The 12,473-nt window shown below is 42.8% G+C and overlaps 1 protein-coding gene across 10 annotated transcripts in view; it reads left to right on the top strand.

Moving 5' to 3' along the window:
- The window catches only part of PIGN (phosphatidylinositol glycan anchor biosynthesis class N), a 102,838-nt gene that overhangs the window by 22,722 nt on the left and 67,643 nt on the right, over positions 1-12,473 (top strand). For all 10 annotated transcript variants that reach the window (XM_060405315.1, XM_060405314.1, XM_060405313.1 and 7 more), the window contains 5 exons: positions 237-353; positions 2,433-2,473; positions 5,861-5,920; positions 7,079-7,171; positions 7,830-7,885. In XM_060405315.1, the coding sequence (XP_060261298.1) occupies positions 237-353; positions 2,433-2,473; positions 5,861-5,920; positions 7,079-7,171; positions 7,830-7,885 (367 nt within the window). The remainder of the gene's footprint in view (positions 1-236; positions 354-2,432; positions 2,474-5,860; positions 5,921-7,078; positions 7,172-7,829; positions 7,886-12,473) is intronic.

Here is a 12,473-nt window from a genome sequence, read left to right as displayed (position 1 = left end):
CACGGATGTTCTGGTTTTTCTTTCTGCCTGTTTGTTGTTGATGCTCTGATTTGCCTGGAGAGTATTTTAAAACTAATTGTTAAATAGAGATGCAAACTTTTGGGAGTGTGGTGGTAGAAATTAGCTCTTTATGGGTCAACTCTTTACAACGAAATATTAAAAGATTTTCAGGGATAGGTTACTCAGGTATAAGTTCGTCTTGGTTACTCACATTGCTCATTGTGTCTTACTTGTAGGCTCCCATGGAGCCGGTCATCCTTTAGAGACTTGTACTCCTTTTATCGCTTGGGGAGCTGGAATCAGGCTTCCCCAAAAAGTGTCAGCTCAGAACTTTGATGACTCATATTTGCAAGGTAGGAAATTTGCTTACCTTTATTGTTTTTATGAATGTGACATTTTAAAATCAAAGTTTAATTTTTAAAAATGACTTCAAATTATAGCTTTCATTTTGTTATTTGTGACATTGCTATTTCTGTGTATTACTTTTGTATAGTTCATATTATTTCATTTATGATATTCAGCTTAAAATACACATTATTATTTGCCTTATGAAAGTTCAAGTGTACTATTCTTTTTTCACAAACCTTATTACTCTAGGACTCAGATTAAACCCTTGGCTTAGATCTTACCTACAAAGACTATCAGTCAGATAAGCCACACATATGTCACAATTTATGTTTCAGAACTGGGCAGACTTTGCCCTGTCTCTAGTATTTTTGAAGGCCTTCTCTTACGCAAGCCTCCTTGTTTCTCAATCCATGATAAAAAGGAATTTCTTTTTCCTTGGAGTTCTGGTTATCTTGTAAGGTAAGGGTCTTTTTAGAATTTGAGAGCTTTTACTAATTGGACAAAATAAATTCCTCCCAAATGTCCTTCTCTGGATTAGTTGTGTCAACTCATTCAAAGTACTTGTTAAGAATACAGACTTTTTAAAATTTACAGATTTCTAGACCTTGTCATTAGATATTTCGATTCCATGAGTCTGGGTGAGGCCTGGAAATTTTCTTTTTAAAACCTTCTCCAGTGATGTGAACTCACAGCTGTATTAGGTATTTCTACTAGAAGACTTTTGGGTTTGTATAATAAAGTTTTGTTACATGTTCTGTCTTTTTTGGAAATTTTTGGAGATATAATTCTCATACTATAAAATTCATGTTTTAAAAGTGTGCGATTGAATTTTTTTTTAGCATTTTCACAGAGTTTTGCCTCTGCTATGCAATTTCATTGCTCTCCCCCCCCCACAAAAAACCCTTGTCAATTAGCGGTCGCTCCCCCCTCCCCTCTCCCTCGTATGTGTATAAACCGTATTCTGTTCAGTCAGCTTCTGGGCGTTCGGGTAGTTTCCACATCTGGGCTATTTTACAGTGGCGCAGCGAACCTTTCTATATGGGTGTGTCCTTTTATTCCTCTTGGATGGGTTCCTAGGTGAGTAGTAGCAGCTCATGTGTGCCTTATGTTCTATTTTTTGCAAACTGCCAAGCTGGTTTCCTAGGCAGCTGCGGCATTCTCTGTTCCTACACTCTGTGCTAAATAGGCTGTTTCTGTTGTTTAGTCGCCCAGGCGTGCCTCTTTTGTGACCCCGTGGACTGTAGCCCGCCAGACTCCTCTGTCCATGGGATTTCCCAGACAAGAATATTGGAGTGGGTTGCCATTTCCTTCTCCAGGGGATCTTCGTGACCCAGGTGTCAAACCCGCATCTCCTGCTTGGCAGGCAGATTCTCTGCCACTGAGCCACCTGGGAAGCCTTTTAAATGGATTAGACTGGGTCCAACTAGAAGCTAGGTTAAACAGTATGTTTGTACTTAGGAAACAGAACTTTATTTTGGCAGTTGATTTCAACCCACTCCAGTATTCTTGCCTGGAGAATCCCCATGGACAGAGAACCCTGGCGGACTGCAGTCCATGGGGTCACAAAGAGGCGGACAGAGCTGAGCTGCTAAGCACATTCACAGTTGGAATCAGTGGTGGCAGGAGCACCAGAGCTAAAAAGTTCCATGTATTTTGCAAGCAGCTGCCATTACAGAAAAAGAGAGCAGCTGCGATTGGCTACCGGCCGGCGGGCTGCCTGGTAACCTGGAGCGAGACTGTCGCTGCGGCCGTGTGACAGGCGTCATCGTTGTGCCTCTTGCTTCCATCTTCCTTCCTTAGCCTTTTGATGTTTTGAAGCAGTTATGGCCTAGTGAGCATTTTGGAAGTTTAATAAACTATTACAGAAAATATCAAATAAATTTTATTGAGTTACTCTTTTAAAATTCTAGTTTAAAAAAGTTTGCAGCTCTGCCTTTTGAGTACCCTTGTGGTTCATACTTGGCTTAAAATCGACTGTCCCAATACTTTCTTTTTCCATTAACCACCTGTAATAATGAAATAACTTCTCTTTTTTTTTTTTTTAATTTTTAACATCAGCACTTATGTTTATTTGTATCTTTCAGAATGGAAGTTGGAGAACTGGAAGAGACAAGATATTAATCAGGTATTCATTATATTTAATCATGTTCAAATTTAATTTTCTGTCTATAAGAAGTTTAGAACAAAAAAATCTGGGAAACAAAATTGTATTAAAGATGATAAAAGATTTTTCTAAAACATTTCAGTTACTAAGAGAACTCCTGCTAGTGTGAATATTTTCATCCCGAGTAATCTTATTTTGGGCTTCCCTGGTGGCGCAGAGGGTGAAGCGTCTGCCTGCAATGCAGGAGACCTGGGTTCAGTCCCTGGGTCAGGAAGCTCCCCTGGAGAAGGAAATGGTAGCCCACTCCAGTACTCTTGCCTGGAGAATCCCGTGGACAGGGAAGCCTGGTAGACTACAGTTCATGGGATCGCAAAGAGTGTTTCTTTGGGCAAAATAAAGCAGCCTCAGATAAAACTGAAAGGCGAAGACTTCCTCCAAATAACACTGGCTAATCACAGGATTATCATGCAGACTGGAGTGTGCGTGCCTGTCACACCTGTGTGGCTTCTGTGTGGCTCCTGTGTCACAGCTGCCTTGCTCCGTTGCTTCCGGCACAGGCCTGGTGGAGCCCGTGGTGCGCTTCTTCCCTCTTCCTGTGCCAGTTGCTGTTTCCTTTTTATTAACACAAGTCTTCTCTTTAATTCTACCCCCAAATTTTTACAGATGCGTGGGAAAAAAGTGACAGGAGCATACAGATTAGAAACCTGACCTTACAGGGATCCTTACACTGTAGGGGACCGTACATCACAGGCAAGTGCCGGCCAATCTAATGGTTAGACCGGCAGCGTCACCTGTAGATAGGAAGCACCGAATTTTCTTGTTGAGGACATGCTATGCAGATAGCTGTCTGCAAGTGAAAGGCATGGTATCGTCGGTGTGTGTCCTCCAGAATGGCAGGAATATCTTACACCTCCTCCAGATCACCTCACACGTTCACCTCAGAAGCTGGCTTTCCTTACTGTGGAAGATAAACCAAGGCCTGGGGTCTCATTTTCAGCTGTGTGCTTACAGAAGCCTTTTCTTTCTCAGCATATTAACAATGGTCTTATCTCTCCAGATGAATGCTTATTACCCAAGCAAATGAAAATGTATAGAACTGGATAGCAGTCTATTAATTTGCAATAAAAACAACTGTCAGAGGGATAGGAATATCTTGAAGTTCATAAAATAAGAGCATGTATTATTTATAGCCAGACTGGATCATCATCAAAAGCTGAATGCTCTTACTCTCTGAACACTGCTTCAGACCTGCGTTAGATGAGGGTCTGTGCTCATCCCTTCTGCCTCTGTCGTTGTGTGTCTGCAGCATGTTTAAGCACTGTGCAAACGTTAACACTCAGCATTGAAGTATTAACTTTAAACTTCGTGTGACAGCTATCATGGTGAATAAAAGAAGACACAGTCCCTCTCCTAGGAAGCTTATAGTCTAGGAATAAGATAAATTTTACATTTATCTTTACTTATCATACAAATAAATGCGGTGATGAGTACAGCAGAAGAGGTCTGGGAAGCGATGAAGGCACAGAGCAGATCTGTCTGGTGGGCTGTGTGGTCAGCAAAGGCTTCCTGAGAAACTGCGGCCTGAGCCGAGACTGAGCCAGTGCAGGAGGCGGGAGCTTCTCAGGCCAAGGGGCAGCGTGTGCCCAGAGGTCTGGGAGGGGGCACATGGCATCTCAAAGGACCCTGAAGACGGTGGTGTACAGAGCATAGCGCTGTGGTTCAGTGGGAGGCGGAAGGCAGACACTGGGCCGTGCAGGGCCTCGTGGGCCTCTGGAATTCATCCTTAAGTTGGGGGAAGCCCTCCTAGTGTTTGCAGCCTGGGGAGGGGCGTGATCTGAGGTTTTACTGCAGGGTCGTCTCTCTGTTGGAGGACAATTCAGAGGCCAGCAGTGGAGGCTGGGGAAGGAAGAGGGTGCAATCAGGCGACCAGGGGTGTTGTCGGTTTTCTGTGAGATGGGGCTTGGTAAAGAGGACATAGATCGTGAAAGTGAGACAGACTGAGAGCCTAGGACGAAACTCCAACTTTAAATGAGGGCTTGAGAATGTTCATTGGAAGGACTGATGCTGAAGCTGAACCTCCAATACTTTGGCCACCTGAAGCGAAGAGCTGAGTCATTGGAAAAGACCCTGATGCTGGGAAAGATTGAGGGCAGGAGAAGGGGACAACAGAGGATGAGATGGTTGGATGGCATCATCGACTCAAAGGACATGAGGTTGGGTGGACTCGGAATTGGTGATGGACAGGGAGCCTGGTGTGCTGCAGTTCATGGGGTCACAAAGAGTTGGACACGACTGAGCTACTGAATGAACTGAACTGAGAAAGTAGAGACTGGAGACTCTAATGGTGGGGTCACAGAGACCCAGAGAGGGTGGTCTGCACAGTGCCGTGTGGTCGCATCATTATAATCACAGCAGCATCTGCAGCCGCTGGTTAGTGTGGGATTATTACACACCAGTACTTTATAAATTGTCTCATTGGATCGTGCCATAATTCTATAAGGGAGAAACTTTCATTTATTTTCTAACTGACAGGGAAACCTGAAGCATTGGAGAGTTGAAATAACCTGCCCAAGGTCTCAGAGATCACAAGCGAAGTGTTTGGAATTGGGCATTCTGACAGCCAAGCACTTGACTGCCTGAAACATTATCGGTACTAATACCAAAGCAGTCAGTTAGATGTAGAAAATGGGGGCTATGAGTTCTGTGGTGAGTGCAGTCTAGAGGATGATGAAGAGTGAAAACAAGTTCGAGCAGCCCGAGGACGGATGGGGAGGTGAGGCCGTGCAGACTGGAAGCGTGGACCGCTCCTCCGGACACTTGGACCTGGAGGGGCCCTCCAAAGCCGTGCTCGAGGACTTGTGTCTAAAGAGGCTCTTATCCTGCTTGATGCCTTCTTCGAGAGTCACTGGCTGGCCAGCCGGCCTCCTTCTGCTGTACTCTTTCTTTAATTAATATATAATATATGTGTATATATATTTGTATATACACTGCTGCTGTCGGGGGGTCACACAGAGTCAGACACGGCTGAAGCGGCTCAGCAGCAGCAGCAGTTGAAGTCTACTTTTGCTGGCTATTTCCTATCTAGTAAGCATCCTTGTCGTAATACCCCAAAACTGTTAGATTAGATGGTCAAGCTTTTAGCTTGTAGAATAAGTAACTTTTTTGTTTTATATATTTTACTTTGGGGGCTCCTAGTGATTTCAGATTTAGGTTTTCGTACGTTCATGTACCTCTAGCAAGTGACATTTTTTTAGAGATCAGTATCTACCGTGTATGGAATAAGTATTTGATGAGAGTGGATTAAAATGGATATCATGGTCATCTTTCAAGATACAGGCACAGCAGTTGACTTACTCGATGTCCTTGTTGGTCTGTCGCCGTCTCAGATCTAACTCCCTCTGTTTGCAGGCTGATGTCGCACCGTTGATGGCAGCTCTGATTGGAGTTCCCTTCCCTCTTAACTCAGTGGTAAAGAGTACGATTTTCTTATCAACTCTCAGAATAACAGAAAAATTATCGTACAGTAAAGTTTACCTTTTACGTGTTTCTGAATCCATTTAAGGAAAGTTTATTACACAGATATTGCTGGTTTGCTAGGTCAGTGCCCCAGAGACTCGGGACGAAGAAACTCCCTGCAGTTCCGTGGCAGAGCCTGTTTGCAGGGTCACCAGGCCTCACCGTGCCTGTTGCACCGTCTGTTCCGTGACCCTAAAGCAGCAAATTCCAGTGTTTGTTAGCATTTGAGTGGTCCAGCCGGGAATACTTGTCTACCTTCAGTGTGGGAAGGCAGGGGACCTCATTAGACCCACTGTGCTCCATCTAATTTCTCAGCTTCCAATGGAAATGTGTTTAAGATGGGAACTGGATGCTGAAAAACTAAAAGACAGAATCCATTCCCATCAGCCATTCTTTCTAGCCCTTCAACTCAAAGTTAAAAAAAATAATATCCTCTGCCTCAGAGCTCTGCGTCATTTGCCCCCTGTAGTCATAAACGTGTGGTATGTCTATGACTGAAACCAGAGTCTCGGAAACGAAACTTTCCGTGTAGTGTGACCGTGTGGAGCTTCCCTGGTCACTCCCTCGGTGAGGGACCTGCCTGCGGTGCCGGAGAACCGGGTTCCATCCCTGGGTCGAGAAGATCTCCTGGAGAAGGAGATGGCAAGCCACTTCAGTATTGCCTGGAAAATCCCATGGACAGAGGAGCCTGGTGGGCTACAGTCCATGGGGTCACGAGAGTTGGGCAGCTTTAGCAACTAAACCCTAATAGCAAACTCCTATTTTCCTTCTGTCTTTTTTTGGGTGTGCTGGCTGTGGCCCACCATAGGAGCTTTTTGTGTGTGCAGAGCATCTGGCTCACTGCCTGCCATATAGCGATCTTTTGAGAAATGTTAGGTTTGATTGAACTTGACTCATCTCTTTTGCTTTCTTTATTTTATTATACCTATTTTGTGAGAAAAGTAATAGAACATTTTTCAGTTACGATTAAAAAAAATGTTTTTAATTATTCCAAGAATTTATTTGTCCATATGTCTTATCTCTCTTGCTTCCTTGTAAGTCTGTTCTGTTTTATCAGAATAACCTGAGCTTTGTTAGTGCTAATATTAAACCAGTGTGTATTATTTACAGGGAATCATTCCTGTGGATATGCTTAATACCTCTGATCTCTTCAAAGCAGAGAGCATGTTTACAAATGCAGTACAGATTCTTGAACAGTTCAAGGTAAAACGAGACCACACACAAATACGGACATGATTCCAATTTTAAAACTGAATATATCTTGTGAAAATATTTGATTTTGCATTTTAAGAAATGATTTTCATAATTTATTATCTTTAAATTGTTTGTGTTTGACTAGTGTCCTAAGTTTCATATTTCTGAGATGCACTTTCCTTGAATCAGTTTGAGGGTGTAGAATTAGCTCTGAGGAGCGTCCCGAATTGTTAGAGCACCACAGACGCTTATAAAGACTACAGACCAAGTCTCTGTCAGTGGGATTTGCCTTGTGCAGCATTGCATGGTGCTCTGGGTATATTATTATTTGCATTAACAACTTAAAGAAATGACCGTTTAACTGAAACTTTCTGTTATTCATAATAGTGTTAATGCAGCATGGCTTATTGTGTTTCGTAAGGGTTAAAAAGTATAGCTTAATTATATGACATTTTGCAGGCCTGATATACTTCATTCTCAGCTTGTTGTAATGGTACTATATAGCATTAACATTTTCTTTAAATATTTATGAAGTAGGATAGTAACACAAAATTCCATTTATTTCTATTGCTGAAGAACCATTTTAATGGATATTTGTATTTCAAAATGAAATCAGTTCATTTTTTTCTCTTATCTAATATAAAATATTTTCACGCTTGGTTCCCAGGTAAAAATGACTCAGAAAAAAGAAGCTACTTTGTCGTTTTTGTTTACACCATTTAAGTAAGTCTCTTATGTTTTTTATTAACTTGTAGGAAAGAAGTTTTCATTGAGTTTGAATGCTTGACAGTAGATTAGGTTCTTAGAAAAGCTGTCTTTTTTGTGTACATTAGTGTCGTTCACCAAATGAAAGCCTCTTCTGTTGTTTTACAAGTAATGAACCAGGTGCTGTGTGCCTTTGAGTGGCTCGTAGAGGGGATACAGGGGTGTAGAAAGACAGGGCTTGGCTGGGGAGGGGTGTGGCTCTTAGCCTGGCCGAGGAGGAGATGCTCATGCTGTTCTGGCTTATAGAAAGAGAGGAGAGCTGGCGTGAGAGGTGAGGCTGAAGGCTGCTGAGCTCAACTTGGCGTTTGAAGATGCATGAATTAGTTAGAAATAGGGATTGGGATCTCAAGGTAGAGGTGAGAGTTGGTTAGGAGGATATCGGCGCCGCCAGCATAAAGATGGTGGCGGAAAGCCTCGCGCGCGCAGGAGGCTCTCGGGTGGCTGCATGAAGTGACAAGGCCGGTGGTCTGCTTCTGGGAAACACGGACAGCTGCTTGGCAAAGAGAAGAGCAGGTTTTGGTGGGCAGCAGATTTTGTCCCATCCCAGAAAGATGTGCTTTCCTTGAATTGGGAACGGGGTTATTTGAGACAAAACCTGGCTGACTGACTCGGGTGGGTGCCTCCTGGGACATCATGTGCAGTTAGCAAGAATTCCCATTTTCAGGAAGGATTTTTCTCTTGACCAAAATAAATAAAATTTGTTTGAAATATGGGTAGTAGGGATGTGATTGAGTGACTTCACTGGAGTTGTTTTTGACAACTTATAGCGTGCTAAGTTGCTTCAGGCGTGTCCGACTCTTTGTGACCCCATGGACTGTGGCCCACCAGGCTCCTCTGTCCATGGGATTCTCCAGGCAGCAATACTGCAGTGGGTTGCCATGTCCTCCTCCAGGAGATCTTCCCAACCCAGGGATCGAGCCCATGCCTCCTGCATCTCCCGCATCAGCAGGCAGGGTCTTTCCCACCAGCACCACCTGGGAAGCCGATCTTACATAGCACTAGTGTGCGCTTGGTCGCTTCAGTCGTGTCCAACTCTGCAACCCGTGGACTTTAACCTGCCAGGCTCTTCTGTCCATGGGATTCTTCAGGCAAAAATACTGGAGTAGGTTGCCATTTCCTTCTCCATATAGCACGGGTGATTAATCCTAAAGGAAGTCAACCCTGAATATTCATTGGAAAGACTGGTGCTAAAACTGAAACTCCAGTACTTTGGCCACATGATGCGAAGAGCTGACTCATTGGAAAAGACCCTGATGCTTGGAAAGATCAGGTCAGGAGGGGAAGCGGACAGTACGAATGAGATGGTTGGATGGCATCACTGACTCAATGAACATGAATTTGAACAAACCCAGGGAGATAGTGAAGGACAGAGAAGCCTGGCGTATATAGTTCAAGGGGCTATAAAGAGTCAGACACGACTTAGTGACTGAACAACAAGAGGATAGCCCTGGTGTAATGTTCACAGACTAGAAGCTTATACCCTCTGGATCATGTAATATGAGTCAGTATGGCAGCTTGCTTCTGTGTGTGTGTGTAGGAGAGCAAATACCAAGTAAAATTAGGATTTTGCAAGTCAAAATTGATTATATAATATAATGATATATATAATAATGTTAGTGAAATATTATATTAATTATATATGTCAAAGGTAGAATTATCATTTGAAGAGTGTCCCTAGTTGTAAGGTCATCACATATGCTTATAAAGACTATAAGCCAAGTCTTTATCAATTAGAATTAGAGTTAGAATTCTAATCCTCCAATTAGAATGTATCCTATAGTATATCATATAGATATCATATGCATCTGTTTATTGATAACATAGTAGTATAGTCAGACCATAACAAAATAACTAAATAAATATTCTATCAATTCTTGGTATGAAGAAAATACACAGGACGTTGGAAATCACAGTTACCTTAGATCAGCAACCTTAGGAAGACTTATCAGGGTGATGCTCTTCTGCGGGAGGTTCAAGTGCATGTTGCCTGTCGTCTTCCCCTCGGCCCGGAAGCTGACCGTGACCTTTGCCCTGCTCTGAAGCTCAGCACCTGCCTGGCAGCTGCTGCTAGCTTTGTGTCAGCTGGGGGCCTGACAGAAGGGCTGATTTTCGTCCGTTGGCTCACTCATCCTGCCTGCAAACTTGTCTGGCTGAAAAGCACCATTTGTCGAAAGCCTGCAGTATGACCAAAAAAGCCCAAGATAAAATAAAAAATTAACTTATGAGGAAATGGATAGTTGAAGGAATAGCAAAAGACCAAAAATATTAAAATCTTGAAATCCTCATAAGTATCTGAGAAGCTGTTTTATCCATAAGACAAAAAGTGGCGCAAACTTTACAAAAGGAGGAGTACAGGGTGCATTGTTTAAAAATGGGAAATGTGTCTAAAACCTCATGGAAAGATAAACTGTACAGGAATGAGCCAAAGGGGAGGCCAGTCCTCCAGATTAGAACAGCAAGTAGACCTCAACTGAAGTGAGATGGATTTTCAGTAATTTGTGGACTGATGAGGAGCTAGAGGAAACACTAGAAGTCATCATTTCTTCATCCCTCTTGCGGTGGAAACTTTAGGAAAAGGAAACATTTCAAACTGTACAAGAAAGCACGCTTGCAGTGTGCAGCAACCGAAGACGTGATGTGGTTTGGAACAGCTGAGGGAGACGGCTTGGTCCAAGCAGACATAGGAAGGGGTGCATTTCTGTACTGGGAAGCTGAGAGTTGAGAATGATGGGGCAGAGATTGATTGGTTGTCATTATGCCCCTCGGTACTGTTTTTTATTATTAAAAATCACATCTGTGTGTGTGTGTGTGTGTGTGTGTGTGTGTGTGTAGGCGCTTTCAGTTCAGTCTGTCAGTCATGTCTGATTCTTTGTGACCCCATGGACTGCAGCGCACCAGGCCTCCCTGTCGATCACCAACTCCCGGAGCTTGCTCAGACTCATGTCCATTGAGTCGGTGATGCCATCCAACCATCTCATCCTCTGTCTTCCCCTTCTCCTCCTGCCCTCAATCTTTCCCAGCATTGGGGTCTTTTCAAATGAGTCAGTTCTTTGCATCAGGTGGCCAAAGTATTGCAGTTTCAGCTTCAGGATCCGTTCTTCCAATGAATATTCAGGACTGATCTCCTTTAGGATGGACTGGTTGGATCTCCTTGCAGTCCAAGGACTCTCAAGAGTCTTCTCCAACACCACAGTTCAAAAGCATCAATTCTTCGGTGCTCAGCTTTCTTTATAGTCCAACTCTCACATCCATACATGGCTACTGGAAAAACCATAGCTTTGACTAGATGGATGTTGGTTGGTAAAGTGATATCTCTGCTTTTTAATATGCTGTCTAGATTTGTCGTAGCTTTTCTTCCAAGGAGCAAGTGTAATTTAATTTCATGACCGCAGTCACCATCTGCAGTGATTTTGGAGCCCCCCCAAAATAAAGTCTGTCACTGTTTCCATTGTTTCCCCATCTATTTGCCATGAAGTGATGGGACCAGATGCCATGATCTTAGTTTTCGGTATGTTGAGTTTTAAGCCAACTTTTTCACTTTCCTCTTTCCCTTTCATCAAGAGGCTCTTTAGTTCTTCCCTTTCTGCCATGAGGGTGGTGTCATCTGCATATCTGAGGTTATTGATATTTCTCCTGGTAATGTTGATTCCAGCTTGTGCTTCATCCAGCCTGGCATTTCTCATGCTGTGCTCTGCATATAAGTTAAATAAGCAGCATGACCCATATGTAACCTTGACGAACTCCTTTCCGGATGTGTAACTAGTCTGATGTTCCGCGTCCAGTTCCAACTGTTGCCTCTTGACCTGCATCCAGATTTCTCAGGAAGCAGATCAGCTAGCCTGGTGTTCCGTCTCTTTCAGAATTTTCTTTAGTCCTGTTCAGCTCTTTGCCGCCCTGTGGACTGCAGCCCGCCAGGCTCCTCTGTCCATCGGGTTCTCCAGGCAAGAATACTGGAGTGGGTAGCCATTTCCTTCTCCAAAGGATCTTCCCAACCCAGGGACTGAGCCCGTGTCTCTTATGTCTTCCGCATTGACTGTTGGCTTCTTTACCACTAATGCCACCTGGGAAGCCCAAATATATAGTAATATGTATTAATATGTATAGCTTTTATAAAATATAGTTTAAAAAGAAATAAAAAATAGAAAATTCCCTGGTGGTACAGTGGTTGGGACCTGATGCTTTCACTGATGTGGGCCCAGGTTCCATCCCTGGTTGGGGAACTAAAAGTGTACAAGCTGTGCAATGCAGCAAAAAATAAATATAAAATAAAAAATTTAAATATTAAAATAATTTAAAAGACAGATATTTTAATCATTGGCATGACTCATAAAATCATGCAGTCTGTGGGCACAGATAAAAAAGAAATTTATTCTTTCATATAAATTTTAGAATCATCATGTTGAGTTATATATAAAATTCTTTAGTTATTTTAATATATTTAGGAAGCAGTTGGAGAGAATTGACATTTTTTACAGTATTGAATATTATTTATTTATATCTTCTGTTATATCCCTAAGTAAAATTTTATCATTCTTCACCCAATATA

This window comes from Ovis aries, chromosome 23 (genome assembly GCF_016772045.2).
Source record: "Ovis aries strain OAR_USU_Benz2616 breed Rambouillet chromosome 23, ARS-UI_Ramb_v3.0, whole genome shotgun sequence".
NCBI lineage: Eukaryota > Metazoa > Chordata > Mammalia > Artiodactyla > Bovidae > Ovis > Ovis aries.
The sequence above is the reverse complement of the archived record's forward strand: the minus strand, read 5'-3'. Positions and strand labels throughout refer to the sequence as shown.